The 21,569-nt window shown below is 42.8% G+C and overlaps 1 protein-coding gene across 2 annotated transcripts in view; it reads right to left on the minus strand.

Moving 5' to 3' along the window:
• Positions 1–21,569, minus strand: part of LOC143480689 (kelch-like protein 29) — a 66,447-nt gene that overhangs the window by 15,159 nt on the left and 29,719 nt on the right. For both annotated transcript variants that reach the window (XM_076978487.1, XM_076978486.1), the window contains 4 exons: positions 17,090–17,228; positions 12,324–12,520; positions 6,708–6,967; positions 972–1,170 (listed from right to left, as the gene is read on the minus strand). In XM_076978487.1, coding sequence (XP_076834602.1) covers positions 972–1,170; positions 6,708–6,967; positions 12,324–12,520; positions 17,090–17,228 — 795 coding nt within the window. The remainder of the gene's footprint in view (positions 1–971; positions 1,171–6,707; positions 6,968–12,323; positions 12,521–17,089; positions 17,229–21,569) is intronic.

The raw sequence follows: 21,569 nt of genomic DNA on the forward strand, positions 1-21,569 counted from the left end.
CCGAGAGACCACGGGCCTAATCTCGCCCAGTGCTCAGGCAGGGCTCGCTAATCTGGGAGCCTTGGTCTTCCGCAAGATTCCCGAGCCCCGGTTGTGGGAGGGGGGCACCTGCACATAGGTCTATCCCGCGAGAGACGAGGGATTTAAAGGCAGCAGTCTCTCTGTGTGTGTGTGTGTGTGTGTGTGTGTGTGTGTTTGGGGGGTGGGGATTGGCTTAGTGCCTCTGCTGATTGGAGCAGATTAACTGGTGGTGGAAAAAGAGCGTGCAGTCAGCGCTGAGTCAGAATGTGCTGGAGCATGTTCTGATAATCACAGGTTGGAGGAGGAATGTAAGGAGCGTTCAGTACAACATCAGTGCAGAGTGTGAGAAAGGGGGTGGAGATGCTCTTTGGAGGAAGACCTCCAACCTGAGGTCAATCGAGCAAACAAATTTAGCTTCTGAAGCCACCTCTTACACATCCACCAGTAAATTCACCCACATTCCAAAATGCCGCACACATTTTGACCAAGTTAAAGTAAATGTGCTTGGCAGCATAATAACAAAATGTGGTCTACAGGGATAACACTGTAAATTTACCTTTAAATAATGAAAAGATTACAGGGCTACTTCCTTGAGCGGCTGTTCACCAAGACCTCTGGGATCGTAATCCCTGCGCTCCACACAGCACATCTTTTCTCGGGTACACATCAGTGAAATTTACTGACAGTAATAAGAGCCGCAGGTGTTGCGACACCCGGCGCTGACCCACTGAACCCTAGATGCTGCATTTAACCGTACTTGCATGAGCTTACATGAGATTAAGGGGATCCACTGGATTAACTGCTCCACACGGCTACTAGGAGATCAGCCGGCCCAAACAACGAGCAACACCGCGGCAGCCGTACGTGCCGTCCTACGGCGTCACACCAGCCGGAGGCAGCTAGATGTGAGGAGACGGGTCGTGACATGGCGTGGGGCGGGGGGGCCGCACCTGCAGAAAGGCGCGGGCGAGTCCGGGGCGTCTGCATCTCCTGGCGGGCGTGGGGGAGCATGTGGTAGCGCTTGGCTTCGTTGACCAGGTCTCGGCACGCCTCCGAGGACTTGATCAGCTCCTCGTTGTCCACCACGTTGAGCAGGTAGCTGGGGTGGATGAAAGGGAGTCGTACCACGGCCAGCAGCTCTGACGCGTGCTGCAAGAGACAGAGAGCCATTCAGACACGACGCATCATCATCGTTACGCACTCGGAGTGCTTCAGAGGAGGAGATGCACAAGCAGCATCCTAACCGGAGCTTAAGAAGTTTTGCGGCCGACTATGCATCTAAATCACCATAAATAGATTATGCTTTCAAAGCCAATCTATCACAGAGATGGGACAATGGCTAAAGAGCCCACAGCAGGCCTGGACTTGCTGTTAAACCCACATAATAAACTTCAGCACCAATTACCCAGTAATCAAAAACGCCAGCATGGCCCAGTAGCTTTTTACAGCAGCAGCTGGGTGATAATAAGCAGGCGAAACAGTTCTGTGTACAGGTGAACATGTCCAAAAGTCTCTTTCACTGCTCACTAGAGGGAGGGGGTTGCCATGGTGAACAATACCATCACTGAATGTCTCCTTGTTCCATCGTGTCTCCATTGAGGATTTGTCCTCATCAGGGGAAACTTGTACACACAAAGCAACACGGCCAACATCTGGTGTGGCTTTTTAACACCCCCACCCCCACCAAAAACCACCACCACTTTTGTCAGGAACGGATTTCAAAAAGCAAATGCATCAGCCGCATTTTAAGACCACCAGAAGTGCAGCACCGAAATAACTATGACACAGAAATTGGCCTTCAACACATATTCCCATTTAGATGTGCAGGGACTGGTAGGCTGAGACTGGTCTAAATCAGGAACTATAAAGGTCAGAGATGTGGGTGTGCTGGTGGCATTTCCATGGAGTCCCAGGTGAGAGCCTATCTGGGAAGATTTGCACCATCATATTCAGATAGTTTATCTATCTGGCATTTCAGAGAGGGAGGTCTAACCCCAACATCGCGTTATTGTGGTGTGTTATGGATAAAAAACCTACATATATATAGGTTTATACCTATATATATATATATATATATATATATACACACACACACACACACACACACACACACACACACACACACACACACACACACACACACACACACACACAGAAGCAGGCAGCTGTGTCTGAAGTGAATCCCTCTGGATTACACTCATTCTCTACTCTGCTGAAGCAATCAAGGCTTATCGGTTATATGATCAAATAATGCAGAGCTGCCTCTGCTTTGGCTGGGCCTATCTGAAAGAATGTCCAACATGGGGGAGTTGGACTGTGGCATACATGTGACTCAGATAAGAACACTGGGAAAGGAAGAAAGAAAAACCCAGTCGTATTCACTATCAAAGGTTCAACACTGGCTCGCGTTCCCTGGATTGCTTTTGATTTGTGCCGCTTGCCTGAACTGCCCTTAATGGAGGTGATGCATAAACAACAAGGTCAAGTGCCCCGATGCGTCTCACTCGCAGGACAGGTGTATAAACTGGTGTGAAGTGTATGGGAATAACCAGATGCATGGAGCCAATGTTCATGCAAATGGCTTACGGAATGAAGAGTGCTCGTTTAAGTTCTGTTTACAATAAAGACCGGAAACTTCCATACGCTTCCATGCTGCACCTGCCGGCAATAAAAATCCATAATGTGTTTTATGGACATTTTGGACTGCGCAGAGCTGCAGCGCAATCTCTGTGGAGAGGTGCAGTTAGCATCTCAGCGGCTAGTGCTTGTCGAAAGATGTCTCTTCCTGAACCTCCCGTCCGTCCAGATCCTGCAATACGTTTTTGATCCAGCACCATAAGTCATGCCTTGTGCGTTTACCTGTCGGGTCTGTAACTGTTTGAATGAATGTTTTATTTTTCCTCATGTGCTTTTCTATCTCTGAGGTTGAAGAAATGGGGCAAATATGAACAGGAACAAACATAACTCTTATTCATGTACTCTTCTGAAAATGGCATCTTCTTCCTATGCATTTTCCAACATATGATTTCATCATAGGGCGCTATAACATTGGTACATGGTAAGTGAAAATAATGCTACTAAGGTCATAAAAAGTGTAAATGATTAATAATAATAAATATTTAACATACAATAGTGGAGAAGGGCGTAAAGACACAAAACACCTTTTGTCTTTTTCAAAATTAGAATTTTACTTGACTCCTTCTGCTCTGTCTCTTCAAAACAAAGGTTGTGTCCAACTGTTTGGCGTTAGCAGAATCAGACTGTACCTCAGTCATAGCAAAAGGCCAATTATTTCAGCAGAACCATGAATATCCCTCTAATGAGCTGCTGGTACATATGCTTTTACAGCACTACTGACGTTACAATAATCTGCTCTAATATTTTATTTCATGGCCAGACATGCTCACTATGTTTCCATTATTATCTTCAAGTCAAATAACTAACTGAAATCCCCAGGGCAAGACACAACAAGCCAGAATCAAATTTGTGGTGTTTATTTCACAGCTTGTAGATATAAAACGTATCTATCTAAGCCATAAATCATGAAGCCATGTGGCTCTCTAAGCAAATCTAAAAACTGATCGTAATACAGTGTGAAAATTCAGTGAGCTCTCCTTACATGTTTTCTTTAGCTATAGGGCAGAGATGTGGGGAAGAAAGGAGAAGATAATTTAAAATCAAATACCACACACACATACAGAGAGAGGGGAACAATTTGTGCATACACACACCCACAAACTCTCATCTACTCCACTATAATACACTCACGCAAGTGCAGACACAAAAACAGTGGAAATGCACATGATGTGAGGAGTCAGACCCAGCGGACCTGATGGTGAGTAAGGTGTACTGCAAGAAAGAAAAAGAGAGAGAGATTATGCACGTACAATAGGTGCTTCCTTCTCTCACTCGGGATTAAAACGAGATGTGTACTGGAGCCCAGTAGAGAAGCCTTTCTCCTCCCAGTGGCTGACATCATCTGCCTAATAATGTGTGTTAGCACTGTAACAGGGGGGTGGGGAGGGGGGGGTTCAGATGGAGCAGCAACCAGCACTGCTGCGCTGTGAAAAATGACCTGCTCTAAACAGGCTCGAACGCAGGGCTGCCCGATTGCATCTCGCTGTAAACCAGAGTGGGCAGGGACGCTAGCCTCAAGCATCTTGGGAGAGATGGACGCTGGCTAGGCAGGGAACCGCATCGATTATGTGGGGAAGGTGGTGGTGGTGGTGGGGGTTGCTCCTCATGACCCATAAGTGCGGCTCTGAGAAGAGCACCACGGCCCTGCTGCTAAGCGGCTGCCATTGTTTTACGATTGAAAGCCACTGTGGTTTCAAATGGCGGCCATCTCTCCATTTTAACAGAGCACTAGGCACATTCCCCACTGTGGCCTCCCATCGGTCACAGAGTAAAGCAGACAATTATTAAGATCTACACCCCAACAGGAGTTTCAGATGAGAACTGGTCATCTATAACTTACAAAAAAAAAAAAACCCAACCGAAGATATATAAGAAATACCTCAAACTCCATTAACAGAGACAGCTAATGGCTGAAGGTGTCAAGAAAACAAACAATAAAACAAACTCTATATGAACTATGAATTATGAACTTTATATGAATCTACTTCAACTATGAATCTTAAATTATGGAAGAACAAAAAGTAGGTTGTGCAATACAATAAATCAAGACTATAATCAAGACTTTGAACCTATTTTCACTGGATGAGGAAGCTGCATTACCTAAATCAAAACAACTGATATCAAAGCTCTTTCAAGATTACGATAAGACAACATCATCTCCTTTGATTCATAAGGAGTATTGAAAACCAAAACAAACCTGTAGTTCAAACAGGCAAAAAAAGTAGTTCAAACAGGCAGTCTAGCACAACAATAAACAGAAGAAACTTCACAAGAGACCAGAAGTAAAGTTCAGCTAGGATGAAAATCCTAATGTTCTATAAAACTTGGATGAGCCAGTCAGTGAATGCTGCGAAACCATAGGGACACAGTTCAATACTGGATGTAAAAAAAAAACAAGCATAAAAAATAATCAAAATTAGGTAGAAGAGATCCAGAGGCATGAAGAAGGTGGGAAAGGGTGAATAAAGAGGCTTTATTCCAGTTCTGCCCTGGCGCTCCACTGGGTCTGTGCTTTCATAGGGCGGAGTCCCGCGGGAGCAGGGTGTTAAAGATCGGCAGCCTCTATCTGCCGAGTTCAGACGGAGTCCTCCTCCAGTCTGCCATTCAGAGGAGGCCCAGTAAACATCAGGTCACTGCAGCTATCTCTACCACTTCCTTTCCATGCCATCTGATGCAGTTTCACAACAATGCTTTGCCCACTCCAAACAGTATGGGCTGACAGACGTCTCCTCACAAGCAAACACAGCTGATTTATACACTTGCACTTTCCAGTACTATCCAAGGACACAGAGACATAGTCCTGTATAACACTACTTTCTGTACATTTCAGACCAGAAAGCACACATGGAATACAACTGAGGAACCAAGACAGCATGTATAGGGAAAACACGCTGATCGTCATCAATAAATGTCTGAGTTTCGTAAAACATTATATACAGTTCATATGAAGCAGCACTAATTTTCTTAGCAAAAACAAATTTTTGCATAATTTTTAAGTGATGCCCCTAAGACTACTACTGGAAGCATGCCTATTAGAAGAAAGAGTAGATCACTCGTTTAACTGGAATCTGTGCTAAACTGAAGATTAGCTTGTTTGCTGAAGTTACAACCACCACTGGCTCCACCAGTTTATCAGGAGGTGCAGGTACCAAATGCTGGCACCTAAAGCTTGGAGGTCCAGTGGTGGCACTGCTGTGCACAGCCCAGTTAATGCTCTGCTTTACTCTGATTCAGGCCTTCTCCTCAGAAGGTGCTCCTGCACACACACAGATTACACCATGTAATCAACAAGACATTCTCAGACTTAACGCATCAGAAACAGCCCACATACAGTAAACGTATCACTTTGCTGTAATCTATGCAAAACCCATATTACTTGAGGGTTTTTCTCAACATGTCCACAGATTTCAACATCTTAGGGAGAGGAAAAAAAGTTATAATTTATAGGCTGTGCCGCATTACCCCAAACTCATTACTTGCTCAGCAGAACAGTGATTTAATCTTGAACTTCTGCTAATCTCTTACAGTAGATGGCATAGGGGCAGGAACTTTCTTCATTCTATTTTAACACCAATTAATCCTTCATATTTTCAGTGGTATATGGTAGGCTGATTGGGTCCACAATACTGTAATAAACAGATTTTTTCAATACACTAATAAGATGACAGAGAGAATATGTCTGTTCAATGCTTTCCTCACCATTCAGTCTTGCTGTATTGCAACAAACTTCCCTGCAATCTAAGGTAGGTTACTGAACACAGGAGATCATAAATTTCATCATCTTCCCAAAATGGTAATATGACTAAAAATGTAAACTCTGTTCAGAGGCATTTGGAGTTTGGAGAGGAGCTTGCGTTCGGAGTGAAAAAGAGAGCAGGCTAGCACAGAAGAGGAAGAGCAAGTGGAAACTGGGGTTGCAGACAGAGGAACTAGGTAGAGCGAAAGTAAGAGTTATGCAGTATGCGGCAGGAAAAGTTCTAAATGCATGATGTCATCAGTCCAAAGATGTGGGTAATCCATCACTGAAGGCATGAGCCTGGGTCTCTCACCTGTACTCGACTGCAGGGGTTCTTCTTGATCCACTTGATGACCGTCTCATAGACCAGTTCCTCGGCTTTGGCGTTTAGGCTGTCGTTGGACAGGTAGCTGATGAAGTCCTCTTTGGAGATGTTGAGGATCTCCTCCTGAGTGGCCACCTCGGGGAAGTTCTGCAGCGCAAAGGCCTTGGCCATGCTGTGGAGCTCGGTGCACTGCATGGCCTCCGCCATGGCCAGCACGCCCAAGCAGTTACTGGCTGTCAGCTGTTTCTCTGTGGAAAATTAGCACACAAATTAACACAAAAATATTCACGCATTTACACAAACACCCACCCACACAAACACAAACATGGGCTTGAACCTTATGAGGTGGACGGAAACCTTGAAAAAGCATTTAAGACACATGGCTCTGGGGATGGTGTTTACCAGATTAAGCTCCTGTGGGTGCTTTGCTGTGTGGAGCAGTATAATATCTCAGGAGGCTGGCGGCAAGAAGAACGAAGAGGGGAAGAATCGATTTGACACGGGAGCAGACAGCTCACCCGCGCCTGTGATTAGCACAGACAGGCGCGAACCTTTCCCACCATGCAAAAGGTCACTGCAAGAGCTGTGCAGCTAGCCCTGACCACAGCCCAGCAGTCACGGACTCAGGCTCCGGGGCTGATCACTACAGACAGCGCGTATGCAAAGACTGGGAAACAGAGCAAACAGACAGTTTGCTGCAAGGACTTTGTTAAGCAAACTCATCAAAGCCTCTAAGAACACAGAAACATACACGATAACCTGCAACCTTGAACATTCCCTCACCAGCCACTGTATTAGAAACACCTGCTTTGTTTTCAATCTATTTTTTTATCATTGCATTTCAGGAGCAAGTAATCTAGCGTGTGAGATTCTCCATCATGTCCCTCACTGCTCAGGTCACATTGTTAGAACACATATGTTTTCCTTCTAAAATGCAAACACAAACACTGAAATACTGTATGTTTGTTGTATGAATTTATATACATACACACACCCACTTTATAATGTACACCTTGAGGAAATGTTATAAGGTACCAGGAACCCCTTTTGCATGACTGGAGTGTCATCTGGTGTGGTCCTCTGTTAATGTACCCCATCTTGATGTCAAGGTTTGATGTATAGTACATTCAGAGATGCTCTTCTACATATGTCCATTGTAATGAGTAGTTGCTTGAGTTACTCTTGCCTTTCTGTCAGCTCAAACCAGACTGCCCATTATCCTCTGACCTGTGGCATTTTCACCCAGAGAACTGCCACTCACTGGATATTTTTTCTACTTCTTAACATTCTCTGCAAACCCTAGTGATGGCTGTGTGTAAGAATTCCATTTGATCCGCAACTTCTAAAATGGTCAGACCAGCCCATTTAGCACCAACAACCACACCTACATGCCTAAATGCACTGTGTTGCTGCCATGAGAATGGATGATTATATTTGCATTAATGAGTAGTTGAACGGTTGTACCTAATAAAAACATATGTATAAAATTCCCCACTTGGCCTCCTCCAGGGTTAGGGTCTTTTTTCCTTCAAACTCAGGTCCTCTACGAGAGGCCTGGAAGCTTGAGGGTCCTGCGTAGTGTTCTATCTGTCCAGAAGAGTGCATTCCTGGGAACAACCATCTTGGTTATTGGTCCTTGGTTTTACTGGATCCATTCTCTGAGTTTGGGGGTCACAATGCTCTGATTATCACAGGAATCATTGTTGCCTTCACCTTCTCCATCTTCTCTAACCTTTCCCTCAGCCATTGGTATTTCCCATGGATTTTGTGCTCCTTGTTCCTGAAGTTCCTATTGCTTGTAATGACATCCATCACTACCGCCCTCTTCTGTTGTTTGTCTGGTTAGTTGTCCATTTGCATTATGTTAGTCTGTATCTGGAAGTCCCATAGGATCTTAGCTTGGTCGTTCTCCACCACCTTCAGGGGACAGATCCCACTTTGACTTTGGAACCTCCAACCCATATCCAGCACAGACATTTCTGTATACTATGCCAGTCACTTGGTTGTGGCGTTCCATGTGCGTTCTGCGTACTAGCATCTTGCATCCCACTGTTATGTGCTGGATTGTCTCAGGGGATTCACATCACGCTTGCATCTGTGGTCCTTCCTGGTGTGGTAGATCCCAGCTTCTATTGGTCTTGTATTCACAGCTTGCTAATGTGCTGCCATGTTTCATCCCTGTGTGCTGTATTTCAAACCAGCTTTTTACAGCCATTGCTAGGATTAGTCCTCGTCGTTGGGTTTCTGCTGTTTGAGGTACTCACTAAGCACTTCATCTCTTGGGGCCATCTTCCTATTGTACTCCTGGATCTGGTTTCATCCTGGATAGTGGCTCTGATGTTCATCCGTCCTGTGCCTCCCTCCTTTTGATTAGTCTACAGTCTTGAATTGCTGGACCTGGGATGAAACCCTCCATGCATTATGAGGAGTCTCCTTGTCTTCCTATAAGTGGCTTCTATCTCCTTCTTTGGCCAGCAAAGTATGCCAGCAGGGTGTCTGATGACTGGTAGAGCAAAGCTGTTGAAAGCCTGTGTCTTGTTCTGACTTCTCAGGACTTGCCTTACTTTGTGTATTTGGCTGTAGCTGCTTTGTGATTTGCTCGTACTATCCATTTGCCTGTGGAATTCCCAGGTACTCGTAGCTGCCATCAACATCTCTTATGCTTCTTTCTGGTAGTATAATACCCTCAGTTCTAACTACCTCTCCTTGTAATCGTATGACCACATTTATCCAGTCTAAATGACATTCCAATATCATTTGCTGTAGGCCTAGTGAGATGGATTAGTGAGTTGATGTTTCGTTCACATCACATATAACTTGAAATCATCCATGTAGAGGTTGCTGATGGTTGATCCAATCAGGTGTTATCCGTAGAAACTCATAATGATGATTTCATTGAGGTGCCTATGCAGAACTGCCGCATACCTTGATGGTGAATCGTGATATTGGTCTGAGGTTGGCCTCTAGGTTTATCTTACAGAGCCCAATTTAGATCTTGATGAAGGAGCCCTGAGTGTTAGAGTTCTGTTGATGTAATACAGCCTCAAGCATTCCAAGACCCATTTTACATAGTCAACAGTCAATCCAGGTGATGCACAGATTGGTCTGTCTGGTCTTTCAGTCTCAAGTGACTGTTTTATCCTCCAGTAGCTGCTGCTTGGCTCCTCTGATGTTCTTGCCAATGCCATTCTGGGCCCCGCTCGTGCAATGAGCCATGTGCACACTCATCTGAGCTGCAATGTCTGACAGGAGCTTCCATGTTGTGCAGAAGCAGATTATTGGCTGGTAGTTGGATGAACATACCCCTGTGTGTTGTGTGTAGAATATATATATATATATATATATATATATATATATATATAGCTTTGGAGCTTTAGTTCCTCACTCAGCCTACAGTGCTCAACATCTGTGGGAGCTTCTTTAGGACTTGTGGAAAAGCTCTTTCCTCCTGGCTGCTACACAAAGCTGGCTGAAGGAGTTTCACAAGTGTGCAAAGCTGTCATCTAATATAAGAAATATGTTTTTATTTGTTTAACACTTTTTTGCTAACTGCATAATTTCATGTGTGCTCAGGATTATTCTAAAATGGAGAAATCGGTGATGTTGAAGGGAGTGTGGGTACTCAAACATTCTGCAGAAGCAAAACGGCCGTGGGTGTTCAGCTTCTACAACCTGGTCGTGGGTGTTCAGCTTCTACAACCTGGTCGTGGGTGTTCAGCTTCTACAACCTGGTCGTGGGTGTTCAGCTTCTACAACCTGGTCGTGGGTGTTCAGCTTCTACAACCTGGTCGTGGGTGTTCAGCTTCTACAACCTGGTCGTGGGTGTTCAGCTTCTACAACCTGGTCGTGGGTGTTCAGCTTCTACAACCTGGTCGTGGGTGTTCAGCTTCTACAACGTGGCTGTGGGTGTTCAGCTTCTACAACGTGGCTGTGGGTGTTCAGCTTCTACAACGTGGTCGTGGGTGTTCAGCTTCTACAACGTGGCTGTGGGTGTTCAGCTTCTACAACGTGGTCGTGGGTGTTCAGCTTCTACAACGTGGTCGTGGGTGTTCAGCTTCTACAACCTGGTCGTGGGTGTTCAGCTTCTACAACCTGGTCGTGGGTGTTCAGCTTCTACAACGTGGTTGTGGGTGTTCAGCTTCTACAAGTTGCTGGACCAGCAACACTGGTGGTGTCTAGTGTCACAGCTATTTAATGTCAGTGCATCAATGTCACTGCTGAGCTCGAGAGTGGGGTCCACATCTGTGAAATATCCAGCTAACGGCATCCCTGTGGTCTGACACTGGCAACCACTGGAGATGAAGAGGGCAGCTGACACCAAATCAACACACAACATACAGGTTATAGACTTTACCCTTTTATACCGCAAGGTGTTTTTAATAAAGTGATGTTTTAAAAATCGAGGTAGGCATGTTAATGCAACGAATGCCTACAGGAGTGTCATTTCATACCAATTGAGGAATTCATGAGATATTGAGTAGCTTATCCCAGTGGTAGGCAATGACAGAAGCATTGAGGGAGGGAGGGAAGGATAGAGAGAGAGAGAGAGAGAGAGAGAGAGAGAAAGAAAGACAGGAAGAAAGAAAGCTGCCAAGCCTCCAAGCACCCTCCAGACTTTCTGACTTTACTTTCAACATGTGGCATATCAAGCTAAGGATTAAAATACTTCCTCATTCTCTCTTAACAGCCGCCTGAAAAAGCACATTATTTAAAATAAAGCCAACAGATCCGCTCACAATGCTTAAAATGAAAATTATGTGCAAGGAATAAAAATCCACCTAGCATGTGAGTGAGGCATTATGCATTCAAAGGGGACAACAGTTTCAATATTTCAGTATAGCAGTCATGCATAAAAAGTGCAGGAGACAGAGTCCAGTCTACTGATATGCTTGCCACAGCTGCCACTGCACACTAAAATATGTTTGCTTGAAATCCTCGAATCCTCACTGCTTGTGACAGAGAGCGATGTCTGACTAGCATATTTCAAATCTACAAGCAGTTAAATTACTAGTGATTACTTCTGCAAGATTTACCATGAGCAGTCCCAGTGGGATTATATTAGGGTCTGCTGACAGCTAGCGTGAAAGCATTATGATGACTATAACGATGAATCGGTGTACTAATAACTTCAATCCACACCAGGGTGGTGCCTACTTGTCAATCAACCGGCAGAAGCGTGTGTCAGGAAGAGAGAAATAGCTGTCAGTGCAACCCAGGAAAAAAAGATAATGAAGACATGGTTCACCAGTTTACCAAAAACATACATAAAAATTTGCCAAAGGCCTTTAATGTGTTAAATATGTCTTAAATGTGTTGTATATATGGATGTTTATGTTTCATTATCTTTATTGTTGACCACACTAGGCACTATGGGAATCAAAATTACAGGAAATTATTCATGAACATGGCTGTGGCAGACCTATGGAACACAGTAACCACAACGTCTGGCCAACGATGGAGGACAACTGCTTTGGAAAAAGCAGTGAAATGACTGTAATGGTCTCAGCAGGCCCAGGAATTACCTCCACCCAGCCCAAAGAGGAGCACTTCCTGCATACATCTAAAGACGAGGGGTGGCACAGGGGCAGAGCCACAATCACTTACCCAGGAAAGAGACGCAGACTCGGCAAAAGGTGTTGAACTGGAACTTGTTTGCGGCCTCCAACAAGGTCTTGGCGTTGGCCGAGTCAATGATGAGTGAGCCCGTGTAGACAAACTCCAGCAACAGCTCCAGGACGTCAGCACCGATGTTCTTCATCGTTAGCTTCATCTTCTCACCAATCCGCCTCTCGCCAGCTGATCTAGAGGGTAGGTGGGGGAGGGGTAGCATTAGAGGGGTAGCTTGTTGTGTGGGATCTCCAAGGAGCAACGCATCAGTGAGTGAGTCCCCGCCATGCAGTCCCACACAAAACCACCCATCTACGGAACCATAAGGGCTGCAGCTCGACTCTGAGAATGGCTCAGGGAAATCGAGCTTGAGGTGAAACCTCAAATGGCCATTATGCATCTTCATGCATAATACATTCGTAAAGGCACATAGGTGGGGCAGTGTAGCTGGTAAGCTAATCGGGCTCGTTTAGGAGAAACCCACAGCCAAGTTTTCCTCGTCAGAGCTGAGTGACAAGCGAAGACTCAGCACAGCGTGGGGAACTGTCTTCAGGGACTCCAGGTAAAGGGCTACAACCTTTTATTATCTGAGTGAGTGCTGAGAGCCGGAGCTGCTCCGAACAACTTCTTGAAACAAAACTGCGTAAAATTTGTGACACTCTAATAAAAGGGCATGTGGCTACCAACAGCCATGACACCAGCTGGGCTGTAACGTCTGTGCTGACAGACTTGGCAGTGACATAAAAATCGCTGTAATGAGTTTTTCCTCTGGCCTCACTTCCCATGATGTTTCTGTGCAAACTTACAAAGGACAGAGCTTACACAAGCGTTTGCGCTGGCCTTACGCCAGAGCTTAACGGGCATGCTGTCTGCTCACGGTCTGAGGTGATGCTCTTCTAATCACCGTAAACAAAGGAATTCATTTTGGATATCAGTATAAATATGAAGACACACAGACAAGACAGGTAGGCAGACAGACAGATCTCAGATGATGGCAATCACAGGTAGGTGGATGCACAGGGAGCTATGAAAGCAGGGAGGGGTTTGGGGCAGGGGAAACAGCGGAGAGGCAGTCCTGCCACACAAAGCCAGCAGCCAACCTTCGTGGGGGGATGGGCCATTCCATGACTGGGACCTGGCTTTAGTCAAAGCATCTTTCAGCTGCTGTCAGAACAAAGTCCACCATAGCCTGTGGGACTGATACGGTATGAACTGATGTATTAGTCATCGTATAGGTCTGACTTGGGGGAGAAGGTACTGTGTGAGGTGAGGGGTAAATCTCGAAGTGGCTGGAAAATCAAGAATGTTACTCCTGAAAAGAAAAAACAAATAAAAAAATGCAGTTTATTGCTGTCAGTTGTAAGTGCAGGAATAGGAGGACTACAAAAGAAAAAGGCAAACGTGACCGACGACGATCAAGTGGTGTAAGGATGTGGGTGAGAGAAAGAAAAAAATTCAAATTAGTCAGGTCAGCAGACTCCTTTGCGTGATCATTCATTCAGTTATGGGAATTTCAACTGACAGATTCAGGAACACAGTATCTATATATAATTGTGTGTTTGGAAGAGAGTTGTGCTTTTAGCAGTCAAACAATCACTTTGTTCTCAACTGCAGAACACATCTTGGGCTAGGGAAAATATATGGATATAAAAATGCATATTCTTATTCTGCTCTGACTAAAACGATTACCATAACCATAACTGACCAAGTAGTGAGGTTACCGAGTGAGGTTACTGAAAACAAGCCATTGAAGACTGCAATGATGGACTAAACTGACATGAAACTTTCTACAAATAAACAGAAACTACTAGTTGTATAACAATTTCACTCCTTCCTTCAATGAAAATGTTTAGTCATTTAATGAAACATGAAGATGTATGTGTATGTTTTGATTATTTTTGCTTAATGTTTGTACACAGACAAACCTAAAGAAACATTTCACAGTAGTGGGTGAATGTTGCATGCTGGCTTTATATGTGCCTATGGCAGAAGAGACCCATTAAGCTGGAGTGGAGAGTGGGGGCTGCACAGTCCTCATCATTACTCCCTTATAGTGACAATAATGGTAGAGCTAATGGATGGACACGGGGGAAATACTCATTTATAAACTAACCAAAATGAACAAACCAAGGGGGTTTCTGGGGAGATTTGAATTTCCAACACATGACTCTCTCTCCTACCTTCATTACATGGCAGATGTATGAGAATCTGAATGCAGATGTGCTAAACGAGGTAAGGAGGTAATTATTTTTTTATATACAGCTTTTCTTTAAGCAGAAGGAACACAGTAGGTGCTCTTCAGGGATGGCTGGGCAAACATGCTCTGGTAATGTCATTTCAATGATTGATGAGAAGCCAATGATGAGCTCACTTTCCCCACCGAGGTTTGAAATGCACATAAATAAGAAAATAAGAAAATCATGCAAGATTGGAAAGATCAACATTTTGCTCAAAATCCAAATGAACGACATGAAAAATCAAAGAGGTAAATGCTGCCGAGTTTAAAAGGGCAAAATATCTGGAGCAGCACGGGTGGGGGACGCGCTTACAGTCAGAGAGAAATAAGACCCAGTTTAGAACATCTGCTTAATGAAAGACTCCATCACACTGTGAAGTGAAATCTCAAATGTTGTCTAGTGGGCACATTATAGTGTATGTCCTCAATGATCAGTTGGATGATCTCAGAATTGCAGCATCTAAATTGGCAGACTGCAAATTACAATTAAGTCTAGAAGACTCATTTAATAACAGAACAATGGGCAATGATGGGTTGAGTATAGTATATAAAACAACTCTGAAGTAACTGTTAAGCTCATTTTCTCTCTGAATGGAAAGGGTTTCATATTTTCTAAAATATAACATATGAAACTGCCATTAATTTAGATAAGATATGGTTGAAGCCAATTGTTGGTACGCACCTTCCAGTATATATAAAGTGTGTAGCTGTGAGGTACAGTCATTATGTGGGAAGAGAATGACTGAACCTAGCTGTAAACCAACCTTTAGTATCTAAATGATCACCATATTCTGGTATGCTGACATTAAAGTAAACTGAAAACCATGTTCTAAGACAGCTTCCTGCCCCATTCAACCTTCAAATGGCACTGGAACTCGTTTTTGAGAGATGTATCAGCACATTTTGTGCTCCACTGAGAATAGAGTCAAATCTACACTCGCTGTTATTGCTCGTAATGCAATTTTCATAGCTGCTGCTCACGAGATAGTGTGGCCCAGACCAAACTCACAGTCTAAGGGGCCAAAGTTCTACTTCAGATTTGCCCTTAAGGAACTGTAGGGTAATTGTAGGGGAACTGTAATAGCTGTGTTCACAAAGCTTAATGTATTAATTGGCATTAACATTATTCTGTTTGCTGACTCTGTGGTTACACTTGCACTAGTCAATGTTCAGGTACCTAATGTTTGGGTCCTTTTAACCTTGTTGAACTCACATCTAACTGCCACATCAAACAGCCCAAAGTTGATATGTGCGTTAGAATAAGCAAATTAAATTTGATTTGAGGAAATTAGATGAATTGATTGTGTAATATAACCTTAATAAAAAAACAATCAGCATTGAAGTGGCTGGGTTTTATAAATCCTATGGTAGAAGTTAGTCTGGCTTCATCTGAATAATTGTTGTTAAGCAAGCTTTCAGAGGCTCTTGTAGAGCTGTAAATCACCCCTAATGGCACATTCAGCTTTCACTTAATCCAGGAAGTGATTTCGTACATATATCAGAGTACGTATTCCTAAGCACCACATATATATACGATTTATCATGGATCTTAAAGATTGCAAGGTGACATTTTCACAATCGATATTTCTTCCACCTCTAAAAGCTTTTAATCTTAAAAAACTATTATCAGTAAAGTCATCTCTGCATCACAGAGTTGGGAGATGCCCCCTCTTATTCGTGCAGACCTGGCACACAGGTTTAGGTTTTGGGCTTGTTGTTAGTTGTCTGTGTGGCACTGTGTGGAAAACAAGGTGATATCTGGTGAAATTACATGATCTACTTAGAATGCTATTGCAGATGTGTGTTTAGCAACAGATAGCAACCTCACTCTCGATTTTAAGGTTGAAGTAAAACACATATAAACATATAATCATATTACATGCGTCACCCATCAAGTGTGCAGCTAAGATGCTGTTTAACAGCTGGGATAAAGATGCCAGACACCATACAAAAAGCTAGTCAATAGGACCTGCACAGGAAAGGCCAGAGCAAAAGAGTGTTCCACAGAACATGAGAAGAACAGCTATGGTGCGGTGAGGTTGTGTTTATTCTTACCAAAAGCTCTGTGTGGAATTGCGAATTAGCATTGTGTGAGTTTTCATACGAGCAGGCGGTGAATCAAGGCAGATGAATTAGGACGGCTAATGCTACAAACTCTGAACACTTGAAGGGAGAGGCAGAGTGAAGTGCTAATCTGATATGCCTGATGCATTACGGAAAATTTCATCCATTTTGTTCTGACATTTACAATACATTTAAAAAAAAGAACATCCCCAGTCATGGAACTTTTTTTATGCATTAAAATGTAAATTTTCTCATTTAGTCCATGAAGATGGAAAGGGCAGGATAAGTGTTGACCTTTTTCAACAATGAAACATTCATTTGAGGGACAGAAGGAATGGCTACTGGCCCTGTGATAGGAGCCTCTGTCTTCACACCTGCAAGAGAAGCGGAAGGTAAAGAAAGCCACACAAATGGGCCCTACGAAAAGAACGGAGTGGATCAACAACAGGAGAGAGAGGCAAACCTTTTCACCAGGTCCTTGAAATACAAGCTGCAGGAAACTAGAACATTTTGATGGACTTCAAACTCTTTGCCTTCAACAATTATTTTCAGGTCTGTAAATTCTTTCGCTCGTCGTTGCTGGTTCAATTCTTTCAACATTTCTGTAGAACAAGAGAAAAAAAGAAAGATAGCAGTATCTTATTTTAAGATTTCAGATACAGTGTGTCAAAAGTATTCAATACCATTTGTTTCAGGAAAAGAGAATAATTTGTTTGTGTTTACAGTGCTGGAAAAGAGGGAATTAAAGGATAAAATAATAATGTATGCATATGAAAAGCACTGAATGATGAGCACAAGGTCAACAGACTAATTAGTAAGTACATTCAGCAACTTCACAAAAGAAACACATGGGACTGCTTCAGGAAGATAATCCAGAGGACAAACACTGTGATTGTGCACAAACTATAAGGTGTTCACTTGCTTAAAACACCCTCTGTCCATTACGACAGAGACAAATTATAGCATGTAACCACATTAAATATGTAACTTGCAAAAATCAATACGAGAACTTCATTAATCTATTAAAGAAAGAAAGTATAACAAAGTAAGTAAAACAAAAATCATGGACCCTCAAGAAGAAAGGTAATAAACATTATTTTGACAGGAATCTCCAGTTTATACTGAAATAAAACAAGTCATTTTTCATTGAGGTACTGCTGTCTTAATTTTTGCTCATATAAGTAATAAACTGTTTCCTAAAATAATTATAGGAATTCTCACTCTCATTATGCATTATGTAAATATCTCTTAATATTATGACATTTCAGTCATATCCTTAGTCCGAAGGACATTGGACAGCTTTGAGGTTTAAGCACAGAATTGGTTTTAATTTGAGGGCATACACATACATACTGATGAACCATATAGGAATTACAGACATTTATACCCTGTTCCCCTCATTTTAGGAGACTATAATTGGAACAAATTTGCATAATCCTAAATGAAATTGCCATGTTTAATATTAATTTACAGGTTTCCTTGTAATAGATATCAGCAGCTGGCAGGTATCTGCCCCAGGCCACTTTGTAGGCCTGTAATGGAGCTGTTTTTTCTGGGTGCTTGTCTTTGGCAAGTGAAATGCATGTTTGGGTGGGGGTGTGTTGGGGGGTTGCAGGTTTGGCAACAAAATAACACCTTCTGGCCCTGAAAAACATCCCGGGTATTTGGTAGTGTGCTTTAGACCATTATTCATTGCAGAGTACAGCATCATCTACTGAGCTTTGAGCAGTTAAGATGTTTCTGTACACTTCAGAGTTCATCAGAAGGTTTTCACAGTCTCTTCTCATTTCATCTCTCAGATACAAATTACTCTTCATCTCATCTCTTCATAAGACTTTCATCTAATGCTTTTATGTACTTTTAAACAAACTGGCCTTTCTGTTCTTCAGGCTTCCCAATAGCTTGCATCTTATAGCAAACTGAGGTCAAGCTCTTAGGGCAAGCAGGTGCATTCATTCCTGATAAATGAGCTTTTGATAAGTCTTTGTCTACATCCTGCAAAGTCGTCTTGCTCTGTTGTTCAGGTATTGCTCATGACAAAGTATTTCTCAAGTCATTCATTACTCTGACCTCGTGCTTAGCTAGGTTGTTTTGGTACAGTTAAGCTCAAAAGTACCATCTTGCATTTTAAGCATCAAACACTCTTGCTTCTGCAGCTTGATGGGGATGTGCTTTACTGGCACTGACACCCCTCTGGTCCCCTGCTGAGTGACACCAACAAGAGACCATAGATAAAAATGCCACATTTGCCATCACCTCTGGCTCTTTGCTAGCTCCCTTATGAATGAGTGATGCAATGACACATAACTGGACAAGAAACAGAAACTAGAAACTAGTCCTCCAAATGTATTCAATGTACGTCTGTATTAACAACATCTGGATGATGCACTTATCCACAGTATCTGACATATTGATCAGCTTTCCGGACAGAAATGATCAGATTTGAGGTTAGCAGTACAACAGGCAAATAAAGTAAATTAAAAAAATGTAATTCTCAAAAGGGCTTTGATTTTTACATGGCTCATCCATTTAAATATGCCGACTCTCAAATAAAAGCATTTATTCTGCATTTGAACCTGACAGAAAAGGTTTACTTTCACACCCAATCTGCTGAAGCATAGTGCATAATACTGTCCCATTACAATCGGACTGCCCTCTGTCAGCCATCTCTAGCTCTCAGAGCTTCAGTGCCAGTGGCAGAATTTCCATTCTGTCAACTTCTAGGCACAGTGTGCCAGACCCAGATTAAGTCTAAGCCTAGACAAAAAAAGAAAGAAAGAAAAAGATTTACAATATGAATTCCATATTGTCACTCCAATTTCATCTCCAAGTCTAGGCTCAATCCATGTCTGAGAAACTGACTCCTAAAGTGTGATCCTGACTGCGAGTGAAAGCCTGACACAGCCTTGCGGCCTTGCTGCAGCGGTCCGGGTCAGGTTTCTGACAGCATGGACAAAAAGGTTAAAGCGCAACTTCTCACAATCTGAGGAACCTCTCATGGCATTGCAATGTCTGTATGCTAATGGACTAACAATAACTGGTAACCCCTAAAGTTGTTCACTCCTTGTCAGTTAAAAAAGAAAACCTGCATGTTCCCCAGGCCTGTGAAAAGCCATGCCAATGAGAAGCATGCAGGGATTCACAGAGAATATTGAGCGGAGCCTTAACAATATTTGTTTTGTGCTGCAAACACAGCAGCACACCAGGATGGGATATTGCTTATCAGTATGTTAGCAAACCATAAGATATTGAACTTCAGAGGGCAGTATTCTACAGCCACGTCCGCACTGCTCTACAGACGAATTAATTTATGTTAGGCAGAGTTAAGTACAAGGTGTTAGCTAGCAGTAAGCCACTTTCTGTGTTTTAAACTAATCTACATAATAAGTTTAAACATTATGTGCTGTTTTATTAGTCACATCAATAACATGTCTAGAGGTGTTTCTCTGGGGTCTAACAAGAAAAAGGATGTGTGATGATCTGCATAAAATGTTCCCTCTTAATTTGACTGAGGTATATGAGTAGCATGTCAGCTAATCATTTTCTCTTTAAGTGGGTCAGTGTTCTCTAGAGATTGACCAATCATTAAATAGCTCTGGTTATTCTTCCTAGACAAAGAAGAAGAACACCTAACTCCAAACTCCAATACTCAAGCAGTGTTTCTTAAAGAATTGTTATTAAGTAGATAGATCCCTTTGCTCAAACAAATGATTTGTGCATCTCAAGGGTATGACAGCATGTCCATTCAAACATACAACAACAAAATGGCCGTTTGACTGTAAACAAGTGGAACATACAGCAAGTTGTTGCTGCTCCCCGTATAACCAGAGAGAATACTGATGCTTGTGATGTGCGTCCTTCCAACACAAAAGCTCTCTGAACTGGAAACAATGGAAGCCCAGATATGAGATGAAACGCACTGCAGGGCGCTCTCACTGGTAGGACATACGAGGGTGAAGTCAGATTAAATGCATGTGAGCTCTGCCCACAAAGAGCCTCAGCGAGTCTGCTAGACACCCCCAGCCCCTCCCAACCACAAAGCACCATCTATAGATAGCAAGGGAAATGACTGAGGCCAGTACAAGTTGCCCTAAAAAGATTTGATTCTTATTGGCTTGACAATTCCATCGGCGTTCATTTTCAAATTTTTTATTGTATAATTTTCCTTGCATATTTGAAGCTTAAATTATGTAGCACTTTCTCAGTGAATATAAATATTCTTTTAGTAAGTGCTGAACTTCATTTGTTCAAAAGGTAAGCAAGCCATCTTGCACATGCATGTTCATATGGTGCTTAGGAAAGTCTAAAACAAGTGCATCATTAATGTTTTAAAAGCTTCTCCTGAGTGCAGGCACTTGACCTGTTAATTTAATGAGAGCATGCGTATAATGTATGCTGCACCTCAAGGTAAATTCAATGTCAAATCACAGTAATTTGCAGTTCCACACTCCCAGAAACCAACTTTGACCCAAAAGGAAATGTTAAGAGTGAGAGAGAATTAATTCAAATTAATTCGCTGAATTACAAGCTGACTGATTACTTGAAACACAAAACCATTACTTCTTTTTCTGTAAAAAGCTAAATCAAAGCCTCTGTGGTCTCCATTAGATGCTAATTGGACCACCAGCACCTCAAATAGTCCACCTTGTGTCTCATAAGATGTCTGACACCTGTTTCATTCCATCTAGTTCATGCCTTACCTCATCAGAACAAAATTCTGATTACAGCCTTTAAAGTAAATCCACATACTTTCCCACTCTTGTTCTAAATTCCAAAAGAAGTCTAAAAAATTGAAATGGATTTTTTATCACAATAACCTTGGTCTTAACAAAAAAGAGTGGGATGGGGGAGGGGGTATATGACATTTTATTAAAAACCCTGATTTAAAAAGACAATGGCAATAAATCCACTTTTTAAAGCTGCTAATCCCCTGAGATGTGTAT

This window comes from Brachyhypopomus gauderio, chromosome 17 (genome assembly GCF_052324685.1).
Source record: "Brachyhypopomus gauderio isolate BG-103 chromosome 17, BGAUD_0.2, whole genome shotgun sequence".
Classification (NCBI taxonomy): Eukaryota; Metazoa; Chordata; class Actinopteri; order Gymnotiformes; family Hypopomidae; genus Brachyhypopomus; species Brachyhypopomus gauderio.